At 44.2% G+C, this 16,262-nt stretch overlaps 1 protein-coding gene across 1 annotated transcript; it reads left to right on the top strand.

Annotated features, from left to right (window-relative positions):
- Positions 1 to 8,041: 8,041 nt before the first annotated feature.
- Positions 8,042 to 15,920, top strand: SERINC3 (serine incorporator 3). Its single transcript, XM_034066647.1, has 10 exons — positions 8,042 to 8,186; positions 8,700 to 8,861; positions 9,217 to 9,410; positions 10,222 to 10,301; positions 10,964 to 11,101; positions 11,956 to 12,125; positions 12,854 to 12,944; positions 13,329 to 13,506; positions 13,891 to 14,118; positions 15,003 to 15,920. The coding sequence occupies exons 1-10, from the start codon at positions 8,148 to 8,150 to the stop codon at positions 15,139 to 15,141; spliced, it is 1,419 nt and encodes a 472-aa protein (XP_033922538.1). The 5' UTR covers positions 8,042 to 8,147; the 3' UTR covers positions 15,142 to 15,920.
- The last annotated feature ends 342 nt before the right edge of the window (positions 15,921 to 16,262 follow it).

The raw sequence follows: 16,262 nt of genomic DNA, 5'->3' as shown, positions 1-16,262 counted from the left end.
TAAGCATCTAGAAGCATTCCTTTGTGCCTCTTCATTGCTATGGGAAGTTCATCCTCATCTCTCCACCAGGTACACCACTTCTGTGCTGAAGGCAGAAGGTCACCAGCTTTTCAGTATCTAAACCAATTTGAGGAGTAAGTCTGCCAGGTATTGCATTGTTGGCTAACAAGGAGTTGTGTGAAACTGATAACTAGTATTAATGAAATAACAGACTCCCCTTTTCCCATATGTATTTGCACAAAGCAGGAAAAAAAAGACAACATGTTGAATCTATTGGTTTATTGGATAAATTTAAGTTGCAAAATTAGAGAAACCTCATAGATGACTTGATATTGAAATGTTGGGGGGAGGAGTGTGTGATCTTACCTACAAAATCATTACTGATGCAGAGTAAACCACTACGGAGGGTGTTCTTTACCCCAAGAATTAATACAGGGGGCTTTTGTGCTATCAACTTCATCCTAATTTGCTGCATGCCAGCTTCCTCATATAAACCGGTTATTTTGGCAAGGCTTACCAGTACTTCAAACTGGGACACCACACAGACCAAACAATTGAGCTGTGCCTGCTGGCTATGGATCCAGCCCAGAGAGAGCCAGGAGCTGACACTGGCACCATCAGTGATGCCATCCAAACAAGTGATGTTTGGGAAGCTGTTAGAAGTCATCTTTAATCATTCAGCATTTTCAGTTGAGTTCATTTAGTTCCAAGCTGGGTAATTATACCCTCATTATTTTTCCTTTTACAATGAAGACAAGACTGCAAGCCAGGCAGAATAATTCCTCCTGCTACCGTTGCCAAGATATGATAGCACATCTATGCCATAAGGAATGTGTCATGGTATCCACTTTATTAACTGTAAATAATGGCTCTTTGGTTAAGCAACATCTTAACACCAGCTGGTGCATAACCACATAATGCTAACTAAATTCCAACCCCTACAGACAGAGTTAAGATAACCACTGCTCAGCATATTCCTCATTGACCAGTATGTGTCAGGTTTTGCACATTATTTTTTTCACTGAAATTAGTATCTGGCTACAGTGAGACTTGAATTCTAAAACCACAGAACCTTATCTAAAAATAAGACATCAAAGTTGCTGTGACAGTAAATAGAGACCAGGATTAAGGGAGTGGTGGTAGATCAGGTATCAGAGGACAAATTCATCCCGTCTGTCATCTTCACTGGCTAGAGGGAAAGCTTGGATTAGGTACTTACCTTATAGGCAGCTTCAAGGCATTGAGATGAAACCCATCCAAGCAGGGAAGGAAAAGAGTATAAACCTTGTTTATACTGCTATATCTCACCAAAGCCTCGTGTTCTTGCAAGGACTATTTCTCTGCCCAGAAACCACTGCTGGTGCAGTGCAATTTTCTGACATGCACATGGGCACCAGTGCATCTGTTTCTGCTTGGCTTTGATGGCTCTTGCATGAAATTGGTTGAAAACTGTAATGATGTCAAGGCACTGGGTTCTGCAAAGACCCCTAAAAACACAGCAACAAATACAGTTATACTAATATACTAATTAAAAATTGTTAAGCCATCCTTTAGAGGCTGAAAAAAACCCCAACCAACCTTCTGCCATTATCTCATAAAGACAACAAATGCAGGACTGAATTATTGCTTCTACTAGGGGGAAATCACTCTGCTTCTGCCAGTGAAACACTGTGGAGGTCAAGCTTAGCAAGATGCCCTGCTTTGGCTTCCTATGAACACTCAATTCTGCAATATCATGACACCCTCAGCATACTTTTAAAGCCCTGTGTGTGAATTTGTAGCACAGGCTCAGTGCTTGAGTGTGTTTGGCAGCAGGAAGCCAGCTTATAAGATCTGCTGATAAACCAACACTCAGTTCTTCCCCTTCCTTCCCTTCCAGAGTTAAGCTTATGACTATTTCTCTCTTCAGTGCACATGGACAGAGTGAATACTGAGCTTTGTCAGCTCCTGCCCTACACTGCCTTGGGCAGTGAGATTTAGACTCTCCAGCAGCAATCCTATTGAACTCAATGATGTGACTACAGATAGTATTGTGTTATTAGATTCCCCCAGGGTACTTTTCCCCCCCCTCCAAGTGATCTAGGATAAGAAAAACATTTCTATGAAGAGTGCCATGACTCACTCTCCAACGCAGTGGGGGTTCAGAGCAACCAGAAGAGTTAACAGCACAGCCACCCCCCCAGTAGTAGTTCAGGATTTCTAAATACAGAGTTCCTTTCCAAACTTGATGCCCATTTTTGTTATCTTAGAAGTATTTCTGGAACTCTTGGCCAGCTTTAAACAGGGAGAAATATTTGTGACGATAACGTGGTTGAGAGTGTTTGGTTAATGAGTCTTTCTAAGTTGAAGGATATCTAAATTTTTAGACTTAGTTTAGACTTTAGACTAAATTTTTAGACTTGATTTCTTTAAAGCCTGAGAACAGAAGAAAAAATTGCTTTGGAGCTGTTAAATCACAGAACCATCCCAGCTATTGCCTTTGGAATAACAATCATTCAACTTAGCAAATATCAAACATGGGAAGATTTATCTGATGCATGTATATGATCATGTGAACTCCTTCCACAAGGAGAAACAGTCAAACAGTCTGTCTGCTGGAGACACAAGGGAAAAGAACTGTTTTTCCTTCTTTAAAAAGCACAACAATATAAGCAACTGTAACATGCTGAATGCTTCCTGGCACGAGTGCAAAAATGCAACATCTAAAATGTCAGCTGATACGCTGGGAGGATTTACATGACTTAAAAGATTTATGAGTAAAAACTATTTCCCTAGCTTCAGAACTTCCTAGAAAGCAATGGAACCAGTGTGGGGAACAATAGGAAAAGAGGGGGAAAGAAATCTCCAGCTAAAAGAAATTACTATGGACAGTATTATCCTGGATTGCTCTTTTTAGTATGTGAAAAAATTGGGTCAGGCACTCGTCTGATTTTGAGCTGTGAGGAAAGAGGAACAAACAGAGCCTGCCATGCCTCCGGGATACACTTGGTTTCTCACATTACAAATTGACTCTCGTAGTCCTGTGGCTCACCTGAAGCCACACAACTCGTCACTGCTCGAGGCAGGATTAAATCCGGAAATTCCTGACTTTTCCTCCTACTATTGTTTCACTACAAGCTGTTCTGCTGCAGTGATCGCTGATGCAAGAAGGCTGGCCAGCTGGATTGTAGTGCAGGCTCTTGCGGGAGAGATGGGGTCACAAACACAAGGGAAATAAATCCTGGCTTAATAACTAAAAAATAAATATATCAGACAAGGAAAAAACATTTGACACAATAAACTCAGCAACATCTGTAAGTGGGCTTGGATGAGACCCAAGTAGAAGATTGGCTTGCTTTGTGGCTGCCCAATCTTGAAGTGCCTGCTTAAAAGCAGGAGGAAACCTCAATGCCCTGAACAGCCTGAAGTGCTCTAGCATCAAACGCAGGGCTAGATCAGCATTCCCAGGCAGAGCAGAGGCTGATGCCTGGCTCTGCACTAACGCTCTCCCGCCTACGGGGCTGGATGGGGAAGGTGCCAATCTCTAGTAATGCCTCTGGCTGCAGCTCCTTCTGGGACCATTGCTACCAGCTCAGCTGGTGCAGGGCTAAGGCTACTGCAACAGTGCTAGCCCCCCTGGGTCAGATCCTGCTCCCAAAAGGGTTCTGTCTGAGCACCTCATGCTGTTTGCAGGGATACCATGTTCACCTTTCACAAAAGGACACCTTTCACTCCCTCCTCCTTTTTATCAGCCATCTGTTGCTAGTCCCTTTCATGGTTCATTCACATATGTCCCTGCAGATCTTTAGTACAAAATATTCCCTCCAGCATTTCTCTGTTTGTGTTTTGTTAGGGGATTTGTTTGGCTGGGTTTTTTTTTTTTATATAAGCTTTTATTTAATGTTATTTAAACACTTTTCATTCCAGAGTATTGGATAAAGGTGAACATTTGTCTCCATCTGTTTTACCAATAACCCAAACTAATGCAGTTGCCAGACCAGAGCACATGATCCGAAGCAAGCTGAAGTCAGCGAAAAGGTCTGTGGTGTCATTTTAAGGGCTTGGAGGAGATTGGACAAAGGTGTCCTATAAAATAAACTTCTGGCCAAACAAAACTGGAAAGACACAAAGATTGCAATTCCTCTGTCATAACAGCAGTGAATCATCCAGTTCCATAGTCACTTGGGGTGAAAAAGAAAACAGTTACTCAGTCTCTCAGGGATTTAGACACTGGGGAATATATTATGCAAGTTTTAGCAGCGTTACTAATGGCCTTGAAGCGCACAACTTACTATGACTCTCACTCAGCTCAGCACACTGCAAATAAGATGACTCATGTATCCATGACATGGTAGGAAAATAGAGAGTCTAAGAAGTGCAGAGGCAGGTGCTAATGCAGTCACACAGCATGCAGTCAGGGGAAGAGGAGAATTATAAAATCATGAGCAAAGGACTGCAGAGAAAAGCAGCTTTCACGTTGGAAGACTCGAGGGTGTGGATGAGGTTGGTTTTTCTTGATCTCAGATTGCAGGGGCTGGTGAGTGTAAAGCCAGTGGGAGAAGAACCACACTGCTGGCAGCAGTCCCCTGCATTTCCCTGGGGAATCACAGCAGGCAGCACATGATAGCCTTTGCATGTTAGTGGTGAGTGAGGCCCTGTATCTACAGTGCACGATTAGATTAGACCCCAGCAAAAGTCATCTGGGAGTTCCATAAACTTAACAGTATTTATATTTGGGAGGACTTTTTACCCTGCTGGAACATGCTTTTGTTGAAGCTATTAACACTGACCACTTAAAGACAATTAAACCCACTCGTGGCTTCAGCTGTAGAAGTATTTTGCCCATTATTTAATAACTACCTCATGGATGAAGGACTTTGATGGCTATTCTCTAAGCACGGTTTAAAATTGAGATGGTAGAAGAGAACTCAACCCAAATCCTGAACTATACAGCTGGATAAGCAGTTATCCCTAAAGAAGACTTTGAAATTCCTTATGCTTCGGAGATCCAATCAAAGCATAGTTATAAATACTGTTTAAAGCCAAACACTTTTAAGAAGTCCAGTAATTAGGAGGGTTATGTTAGAAAACTGATGCAGATACCTCAAAATGTGTATGTTTATGTAGGCCAGAGCACAGTAGGATGTTTAGACCTGTAGATGGATCAAGGCAGCTCTACTGGAGAAACACAGACTGTGTATGAGTTAATTTTTACAGGTGGTTTGACCCAGCCATTCCAATTTGCAGTTGCCTTCACCTGCTGAAAGATTCTGGATGGTCAAAGGATTTTTCAATCATAACCTGTGGGATCTGTAACCTGAAAAATACAGCCCATGCAGAGCAGGAGCCCTCAAATACTCTGGAGAACATTAGGAAAAGTTCTGCATTTTCATTATTATGAACAGGAGACCCTTGAGATTAACAAGAATAGCACTAACGCACAAGCTTGAGTGACATTTTCTTATGAGCTCAGTTGCACAAAGGACTGCAGAGAACAACTTTCAAATGACTGTATCTGACACATTTCCTTTAACTATTAGCTAATTTCAAGGCTTTATTCTAGGCATGTCAACTAACATATAGATATGCATGCAATGTAACATATAGATACGTAGGGGATGCACCATTTCATTCTGGTGTCAGAACTGATTCACATACCAGAGCAGGGTATTTTTGTACAAATTAGGATAACCTCCTGCCATATCCTGTCTCGTTCCCATAGCTGACAGTCACTAGGCTGACTTCATCCTTATCTCCTGTTAAACACGTGTGGTTTGAGGTGATGTTAGGCAGAATCAGAGGGGGTTAAAATGAGCCCTTGGAAATCTCTTGTTATGTGGACAGTGGAAGGAAAATGCTTTTTATCTGCATCCTTTGTCTTTCTCTGCATAATCCAGTGGAGGATCCCACAGTACTTATCAAAACTGTTAAATTTCCTGTGAAGAAAACAGACTCAGGATTTAGCTGAGTTTCATCACCCTATTAGCAATATACCTATGAAATTATTTACCCAGGATTACTGGGAAGGGAGCGCAGAATTTTTGATCCTGCCTTTATTCTGTGCATATTCATGTCAACAAACATCGGCGATGTGACAAAGCCTTCTTACAGATCCAGCTGATGTACCCAAAAGAGTAATATAAATATGTTAATAATAAAGGCTCATATATTATCTGAAGGAACAGTTTCAGTGATTTATGATGTGATCTTTTTCCAGAAGTCTGTATGTCCTCATGAATGAGGCTGATTACAAGAGAGATGATAATGTTAACATTATGTTCATACATTCTGAATGTTAAAGCTGCTGTGGGTAATAAATGGCTAGTTTACTGAACACTTTTTTGCCATTTCTTGGCAATTTTAGATGGCAGTAAAGGCATTCTGATTACTTGTCATTCTGTTTATTATCTGTCAGCCTGATTATTTGTCCCTTTTTGTGATGGAAGCAGGTTTCTTGGAAAGGGATTGTGTGAAGGAAAGAAGGCTCTGATGCAGTGGGATGTGACATGCAATAGCTGGGATTGCTAACAGCCGCAATATATCCTGTAACCCAAACCAGTCAGTTCTGACTGTGCCCTGTGATACTTTGCAACACTAATGCCAATTAAATAGTTCCAGAGTGCTTTTCTAAACTTATGCATAAGCTTTTGTCACCTTCTCACTGTTGTCATTTCCTCACAGCCCCATCTCAGCTATTCCATTTGCTCCCAGGCTTCAGCAAGGAGGAGTGCAGTCACTCAGCTGTCTCTCTCCAAACTGCAAGTCAAGCAGTATGTCGGTAATCCAAAACCAGAGAGGCCCCCACACACTGGGCAGCAGCAGAACAATGTCTCTTTTCACATGGTTCAACCCTCTATCTCTTTTTCCTTTTTAAAGGAGTACATCTCTGTCTTTTACAGCCATGCACCTCCAAAATATGCATAGTGTGAACTGAGGCAGAAGTGTCTCCTTGAGAAACCCCACCTCTGAAAGCCTCATGAGCCTTCCCACTTCCACCCACAGCCCTGCTACAACACTTCGCAGGCCAAAACTCATGGATGACAGTGACGTGGCTTATCCATGCCTTATTGCTCAGCAAAACATCCAGAAAAAAAAGAGCAACGTGGCATGTCCATATCCCGATGGGACAGGGGTGGGAGTGAGTTACAGATGACCACAGTCAAACAGGCCCGTTGTGATCCATACAGGGCAGCAGCAGGGTAGCCGGGGGCCGCCCATCCGCTTCCTCAGGCATCCCAGTGCTTCTGCGGTGACTCAGGTGCAACTCATACAGCTCCAACTCAACGTTGGCATGGACATGACGTTTGTCACCACTCCTGGTGACACCTTGTCCTCTCAGGAACATGGGGGGGTGGGGGGGTGGGAGTGTCAGTTTTACCCATGCAGACAGGGCACAGAGTGCACCAGCGTGTCCTGCAGGCTATGGGCACTCAGGGGCAGGGAGACACAACGCATTCAGCTTCATTAGTAGACGTTAGGCAGAAGCTGTTCCCTGTGAGGGTGCTGAGGCGCTGGCACAGGGTGCCCAGAGAAGCTGTGGCTGCCCCATCCCTGGCAGTGTTCAAGGCCAGGTTGGACACAGGGGCTTGGAGCAGCTGCTCCAGTGGAAGGGGTCCCTGCCCATGGCAGGGGTTGGAGCTGGAGGAGCTTTCAGGTCCCTTCCAACCCAAACCACTCCGTGGCTGTGAAATCGCGTGTGCAGCCGGTGACAGCCCCGCGGTGCCCGGCGGTGCCCGGGGGCGGTGCGCCGCCATGCTGCCCGCCCTTGGCGCCGGCCTGCTGCCATGGTAACCGCCGCGGGCAGAGGTATCCCCAGCCGCCTCAGGCTATCGACTGGCTGACGGTCTGCCGAGCAGCCTCAATCATTGGCTGTCCTGCTGGAGGAACCGCCCACTCGCTGAGGCTTTAGACCAATCAGCGTCCCTCCTCCTCGCGAAGGCGGAAGAAGTGTTCGTAAACAACAACTCCCCCTCCCGCGCCCTCCGCCGTCCCTGCTTGGCCTCCAGCTGGAGCTCGGCTCCATCCTGCCTTCTCATTGGCGGGTAGCCCCCCACCTGGAGCGCCGACAGCCAATGAGAGTGGCGGCTCTTGGATAGTGGCCTCCTGACACCACGGGGTGGGGCGGAAGCAGGAAGTGGGTGGAGGGGCTGGGTGTCGGTGGCACCGCCATGGGAGCCGTGCTCGGGGTGTGTTCGCTGGCCAGCTGGGTGAGTGGGGCACCGGGCGCTGCTGCATCCCTTCCCCGGGGCATCCCCCTCCTTCCCGGGGAGCGCTCCGGAGCCTCAGCCGGGGGCCCGGCCCAAGCCCGCGGTCGGTGACCCCGCCCGCGGCCTGTGGGTAAAGGCTCGCACCGCCAACCCCGGGAGCCCCTCGGAGCAGAGCGGCGGAGCCTGTTTTTGTGCCGCTCCTGCCCTAGGGGCTCCGGGCCCGCTTGACCGGGAGACGGGCGGCCGGGGCTTGGCTCCGCGAGGCCGTGTGGGTGCCGCGGGACGCTGCTGCCCCTTGCAGCCAGGCGGCGGGTGCGGGAACCGAGCGCGGGTGATCGGCTGGTTGGTCACGGGTGTTGTCGGGCCGGACGGCAGTCAGAAATGTCGATTGAACGGTTTGTCTGCGCAGGGAATGGTGTTCCCACAGGGAGTTGGGGTGTTTTCCTGCCTCCGTGCCCTGGAGCGGCCCGTGCGGGGGGAGCGCCCTCACTTGTGCCTGTCTGTGCCCTGCAGATTCCCTGCCTGTGCAGTGGTGCCTCGTGTTTGCTGTGCAGATGTTGTCCCAACAGCAAGAATTCAACAGTGACGCGGCTTATCTATGCCTTCCTCTTGCTCCTGAGCACTACTCTTGCCTGCATTATGCTGGCACCAGGGATGGAAGAGCAGCTGAAAAAGGTATGGAGGGGAAAACACCCAAATGTGCCTTGTCTCTTGAGATAAGAGACTATGTGTACTGAACAGCTTCTGCCTGAAATAGCAAATTCAGTGAATGTACATGACCAGACTTGGAGGTTGACAGTCGTTTATCAGGGGCCTGGTGCTTTGGTTTCTTAATCTTCATGGATGCTTTTAGTGGTGATATGGGGAAAGAAACATGATAACAGGGTCTGTGCAGGCCAGTTGAGCACAAGGTCTCTTGTTATCACATCTCCCAGAAGACAGTTGACTGAAAGCCTTAGCTCTTAGAGTGCTTAAAAAATGTAATTGCAAATGCAGATGTGAATTCATAACTGAATGTGTCTTTGTTCAGATACCTGGATTTTGTGATGAGGGGCTTCACACACACATACCACACCTGGATGGCTTTGTCAGCTGTGATGTGTTTGTGGGCTACAGAGCTGTCTATCGAATCAGCTTTGCCATGGCAGTGTTCTTCTTTCTCCTCTCTCTGCTCATGATAGAAGTGAAAACAAGTAATGATCCAAGAGCCTCGATACACAATGGGTATGTGTGTGAGCCAGTTGTCTGGTCTGGCTTGTTTTCTCTCTCAAGTTTCGTTGCTGAACACAGAGTCAAATGTTCATGTGTACATTGACAGCCTTGTTTCTTTTGAGCTGAATAGACAGTAACACTTTAGTCTCCTAAAAAGCTTCCTATTTATATAACATGTTCAATGTACTGATAATCCTCTAAGGTTGGATCATCAAAAGTGAGATGCTCTGGACACTCCTCTGTATTTACACAGAGATGTTGGATTTCAGCTAGTTTCTGTTGCCATCTTTGTGCTGAATCTAGTGCTCACTGGGTCAGTCCAACTCAGCAAGCTAGCAGAAACTGGTTTCTGATTGTCTGGCCCTTCTTTCTCGTCATCATCTTCTCTCTTAGATCTACCTTTTCCTTTCTCCAAGCAGAACAGTGCAGTTAGCCTTCCTGCCTGTGAGGATGAGCTGATAACTCACTGTTTGCTGGGGCAGGGGAACCTCTTTCAGCAAAGCTTTCCAGCCAGTTATTCCCCAGCCTGTCCTGTTGCATGGGGTTTTCCTGTCGCAGGTGTTTGTCTCTGTATTTGCCTGTGCTGAACTCTGAGGTTTCTGTCAGTCCATATCTCCAGTGTATTGACGGTTGCCTCACCCTCTCCCCCTGACTGGTGAACAACTTTATCTGTAATCCTGCTGAACACAACTTTTTTCTCTACATTTCTGTTAGACACCCACCCATGTACAGCAAGCTGCTTGCAGATCATGCAACAGATCTGCAACACAACTCTTGTGTGCAGAGCAAGACCAGTATTTTCAACTTGTATCTTCTTTTAAAGGTTCTGGTTCTTCAAAATAGCTGCCATTGTGGCTATCATGGTTGGAGCATTTTACATTCCTGAAGGGCCATTTACAAGAGGTACAGTTAATACATTAATACATTAATACAACTTACAGTTGCAATAATTAAAGTTACCTTGGAGAAGACACAGATTCTGCTGTACTTCTTGGTTCATCCAGTATTCCGGTCACCAACTGAAGTTATGGCAGTAAGGAATCTGTTTTCAAGTGCATAGGTGTTGGGTATTGACACTTAAATCCATGACATAATCACTACTGGGCTGAGCCTTCTGGCACTAGTTAGATTAAAGGCAGCTCAGAACACTGAGCAGTGTTAAATACTTCCCTAGAGTCTTTGAAATATCCATGCAAGAAACTTTGACTGTCTGGCCAAATCACAGGAACTTGAAGGGGTTGTTGACCCGCAAAGAAATGTGGCATGTTGGCACTATATACACAGAGATATCTTGTGTTCATTCTGAAAACATGTTGGGCTAAACATCCCCGTGCTCAGCCTAACTAGCATGGGCTGCACTCTTGAATAGCTGGGACTCCTTATGTGCTTCGGCAGGATGGAGGCCAAAGTGATTAACAGCCTCTGCATTTCTAAACATAGTTTCAGATTTTTTATTTATTTGTCTGCAATATAATTAGTAGCTTTAAAAATTTTATTATATTTTTTAATTGGGGTAGCATGCAGGTGATGAAAATTAACACTGTTTTTCATGTTCCCTTTGCTAGTGTGGTTTGTTATTGGTATCTGTGGAGCCGCTGCCTTCATTCTTATCCAGCTGGTGCTTCTCGTGGACTTTGCTCACTCCTGGAATGAGAGCTGGGTTGAGAGAATGGATGAGGGAAATCCTAAATGTTGGTATGCAGGTAGGAATCTTAACCTGTAAAAGACTTGTTTCTGCTGGCCACTGTTCTGCAGAGTATCACTTACTAGTTTGCAGACATACCTAGAATTACACTTTGCAGTCTCCTTGAATCACTCCTGTAAACATTTGGAATGAATAGCTGCAGCACTGCCTTGGTCTCATTGAATAAGAAGCAAAACATTTTAGGCTTATGATTAGCAGATCCAACAGTTATAAACCACACTTGCCTAGTTTGCAGTGTGAGTGCAGAGCTGGTAGCCTGGATCTCTTCAATTCTAATTTTGTTTTGCTACCTCCCCTCCTGAGATCCTCAGGAGCCCAGTTACATCCATGGCTGGCTGCAGTACAAGACAGAGTGTGCTTCAGTGCACGCTCTCAAGCTGATTGCTGAATGACAAAGTGCTAATTGTTGTCAGTCTTTGCTCATAGCTACAGTATTTTGTAGCTTCTTGTAAAGAAATAGCAGAATGGAAATGAAAATGGGTAACCTCTAGCATAAAGGGGGGGAATTCAGGGCTTCTAAATAGACTGTGAGAAGTGTGTAGAAAGCACTCTCATTTTGACAGCATGGCTTGACATCAGTTAAACCAATTAAACTGCCACTGAAAGGCAGGTCTTATTCTCCTGGTGGCAGTGTTGGCTTTTGTCTGAGCTGCGCTCCTTTGTGAGGCAAAGCACAAATCTAGCAGTACCCAAACAACAAAAAGGCATTCTGCTAGTATAGTTTTCTGAACCAGACTTCCACATGAGGAGTAGGAACTGTCTCATTACAGTGGCAGCTGGTCATTAAATCACCTTAGATGTACTGTTAAATTACGTGGGTATTGTAACAGTTGATTTTTTTTCCCCCTCCAGCTCTGCTGTCCTGTACAACCTTGTTCTACGCCTTGTCTCTGGTTTTTACTGTTCTCTTCTATATTTTCTACACAAAGCCTGATGGCTGCACTGTGAACAAGTTCTTCATAAGCACTAATATGATCCTGTGCATTGTTGACTCCATTGTTTCTGTCCTTCCAAAAGTACAGGTATTATTTTTCTCTGCTACTTTCTTCTGACATAGAAGGCAGGGAAGTAAGAAGGATGTAATACCAATTCAGTCATGTTTAAGAACTTTAGAATTTGTTTATCTTCATAGCTATGCTAGCTAGGAACATTTGAGGGAAAAAAAGTAGCTCCAAGACCAAGGCATTATGAAGTGTTTCCTGAAGATAGGCTGTTTGGGCTAACATTGTTTTGGGCTTTGTTTCCATGTGGGGGACTGCTAGCATGGTTTTAGTGGTGAAGGTTCTGGCAGAGTAGAGAACCCTGTTAGGGAAAAGCAAAACAAGTTGGGAATTTATTGGCTTAATATTGTGGCTTTGAAATTACGGATAAGTGTGTTTAATGAGAGGAAGTTTGCATAATATTTGATTCTGAACTGGCAATGCTTAAACAAAACACATGCTAGATTCCTATTTACAAAACTGTGGGGCAAGTTGGGATTAAGTCAGCGAGAAACCATAACTGAGGCTTGGGCACAGAAGAACTGAGTTTGGTTTGCTGTTCCTTCCATGTTTGGCTTGCTCACTGCATAAATTGTATTATTCTTAAGAGTTTTTTTTTTCCCCAGTCTTTTGAACATGAAACAAAGCCCAGCGCATATCTAAAAAATAAAGATTCTTATGCTAATAACTGTTGGCAGTAGGGTAAAACTGTCCAGCTGTAGGTAAAACTTGCCCTTTTGACCTTGGCTTGCTATTTTGTCTTTGAACAGGAACATCAGCCTCGCTCTGGCCTCCTCCAGTCCTCTGTTATCACGCTGTACACCATGTATCTCACTTGGTCAGCCATGTCCAATGAGCCTGGTAAGCAACGGACTGAGCTGAGTAACATGCTTTGGTGTGAAAGCAGAAGCTGTTGAAGTGGCTCATAGGTAGTTCAGATCAGTGTAGGGGATTGCTGATCTGTCTGGATAAAATCTAGCGAGGAAGTAAAGCATCAGATTGCCTCTTTCCAGAACTAAACTGGGGCATTTAATGGTAACAAAACCAGTGTCAGGGCACTCTCATTTTATTACACCCTTGCCTAGCTCACAGGAAGAAAAAGTATTCCATGCCACTGCTGCCTCTGGGGAATTAAAGAGATCAGCAGCTAAAGTGAATGACAAAATGCAAGCTATCTGTCATCTTTTCTCAGTTAAATGCTGGCAGAGCTCAGCTCTCTCTAATCTTCCTTGAAAACCTTTTCAGAACGAAGCTGTAACCCAAGTTTGCTGAACATCATTACCCAGATAGCTACACCCACCATTGGTCCAGCAAATACCACTGTTGTACCTGCTACTCCAGCTCCACCCAAGTCCCTACAGTGGTGGGATGCCCAGAGCATTGTTGGATTGATTATCTTTGTCCTTTGCCTCTTATATTCCAGGTGGGTTCTGCACTGCTATCAAATGATAAGCCATTGGGATTTGTCTAACTTTTTCAGTTTGAATCAGGGTCTAGTGAAAAATGTACCTGTGTTTATTCATATCCAGCTGCTGTCTCAGGCCCAAGCCCAAATATGGCTGCTAAAGCTGTGATTTGTTTTGTGGATGTGTTACAAGACCTGGAGTAGGAACACTGTTTAATTAGGTTAACAAAAGCTTGGATGAAAACAGTTCTCTTTGAAGAGCTGCCTGTGTTTTCAGATGGATTTAGAAAACATTATTTGCTTGTCCCAGACACTCACTCTGATCTGTTGCTTGTTTTATTAAGCAAACATGCCAACTGGAAAAGGAGTTTTTAACTATGTCTGCCTTTGGGTACATTGCAGCATTCGTACCTCAAGTAACAGCCAGGTGAACAAGCTGACACTGTCTGGGAGTGACAGTGCCATTCTGGAGGAGACTGTGGGAACAGGCAGCGGGGCTGCAGAGGAAGGAGAAGTGCGCCGTGTCACGGATAACGAGAAGGATGGTGTTCAGTACAGCTACAGTTTCTTCCACCTGATGCTATTTCTTGCCTCTCTTTACATTATGATGACACTCACCAACTGGTACAGGTAAGAGCAAGACAGAAAGTGATGGGTTGTATGTACCAGGCACTGTTTCTAGTTGGATAGGAGACTCCCACCAAGCAGGTTAAAGTGCTGTCCACATCAGACTTGTGTCTATAAAAAGGCAAAATCAGCAGCTGCAGTCTTAGTTGACTGCTTCACAGCTGCAAGGGCAGAAAGTGTGGTTACTATCCTTCAGATAGGCAAGCAGCAGGAAAGAGACTTGTGACATTGATTTAAAGTGGTCTTCCAGGAAGCTTGTCAGTCCAGTTTAATGTTACTGGCTCATCACTCTGGGAAAGATGTGCAGGGACAGCCATACATGCTACTTAGAGATATGCTTTCCTACATCTGTTTGGATGCTCCTGCAGCTTAAAACTACTTTCCCCAGGACTGTCTTATTACTCAAATTAACAAATACACACACTTACAACCACCAGGAGTTTATTGCATAGCTCACTCGTATTTCATAGAATCACAGACTAGTTTGGGCTGGAAGGGACATTAAAGCTCACCCAGTTCCACCTCCCAGCTACCCCCAGGGGACACCTTCCACTAGCCCAAGTTGTTCCAAGCCCCCTCCAATATGGCCTTGAACACTGCCAGGGATTGGGCAGCCACAGCTTCTCTGGGCAACCCGTGCCAGTATCAATTTCTTTTAAGTGTAGCACATCAATATACACAAGCAAGTTAATTTTGAAAACTGGGTACCAAGAACAACAGGCCTAGGAAAGAAGGAAGAAATTGCTGGTTTAGTTGTCTCACCACTCTCCCACAAAGGTTCTTGCATTGGAGTGTCTTGAATGACTGTCCTAATTTGATTCTTATGAGAGGTAGTGAGGAATAATGGCAGGTACCTTCTCTATCTATTAATTGACTTTACTTTTTAGCCCTGATGCAGACTTTAAAACAATGACAAGTAAGTGGCCAGCCGTGTGGATGAAGATAAGCTCCAGCTGGGTTTGTCACGTCCTCTATCTCTGGACTCTAGTGGCTCCTCTTGTCCTCACTAATAGGGACTTCAGTTAAATGGCTGAAGCTTATTAAAGTGGGGATTTTTATGCTGAAGGCCAAAATGTTCATGTATTGCTTTACTTATATGGTCTACATTAATGTTGCTTATGTTGGTATTAATATGCAGGTGGATAGAAAGATATATTGCCTAATGCTTGATGCAGGATCAAAATTAGTATCAGTTATCTACTTTAACCTTCAGTCATGGTTATCTTATTACAGCATTTTTAAAATTCACTATAGCTCTGCTGTCAAAGCACAAAAAGTATCTGTTCTGTCCAATAGCCACAACATTTCTATTGAAGTGACTTTTAGCTAAAATACAAAGTAATATATTTTAAAGAACAGTTATATTCAGCATAATGCACTAATACGCCAGCGCTTCAGTTCCTGGAAGTGCAAGCTATGCTGCTTGATTTCAACATTCCACTGTAAGAGTTGATTGAAATTATACTTACCTTCCTGTGTTGTGGCAAAAACAACTCCTTATTCCTCACCAAAAGAACAGAACTTTGAGGTTAAAAAAAAATGTTAACTCTAATTTCTTCTAAAGCCAAACTTGCCTTTTCTAAGAGGCAACTTCTATGGTAATTTCTTTTTTAGTATCTTTGCCAAATATTGAGTGGTAAGTGTATGACTAGCTTAAACAACTTTGATAATGGTGGAAAAATAGAGCTTCAAATTGATTTAATTTGTCTAATATGCTTATAAAAATAATGTATGTGAAATGATTATTATGGGCACTACGGCATTTGCACTGTAACTTTCTTTGAATAAAGTGGACTAACTACTGACACTGTCCCAGCTCTGTTGAGCAGCATTATGAAGCAGCAGTTATCTCCAATGCAAAATACTACATACAGTGATTAAAATGCTAATAGCTGCTGCAGTATCCACTTCGATGTGACTGGATGTTTTCACCATGCAGCAAATAGTAAGTCATAATGCATTTCTTTTGAAACAAATAAGCATCTTCCATGTGATTCTCAATGTCAAATCCCGTTGCTTGGACTTTGCTCAGGTACAGTTTTCAAGTTAAATTTAGTTGTGCAGTAGAAAGGAACACCTTTCTATATAAAACCATGGCAATTACAGTTGATTGCAACTGTGTGTTTAGTGTGGAACTAAGTTATTTG

Source organism: Melopsittacus undulatus, chromosome 10 (genome assembly GCF_012275295.1).
Source record: "Melopsittacus undulatus isolate bMelUnd1 chromosome 10, bMelUnd1.mat.Z, whole genome shotgun sequence".
Taxonomy (NCBI): domain Eukaryota; kingdom Metazoa; phylum Chordata; class Aves; order Psittaciformes; family Psittaculidae; genus Melopsittacus; species Melopsittacus undulatus.
This window is presented reverse-complemented; position numbering and strand designations above follow the sequence as displayed.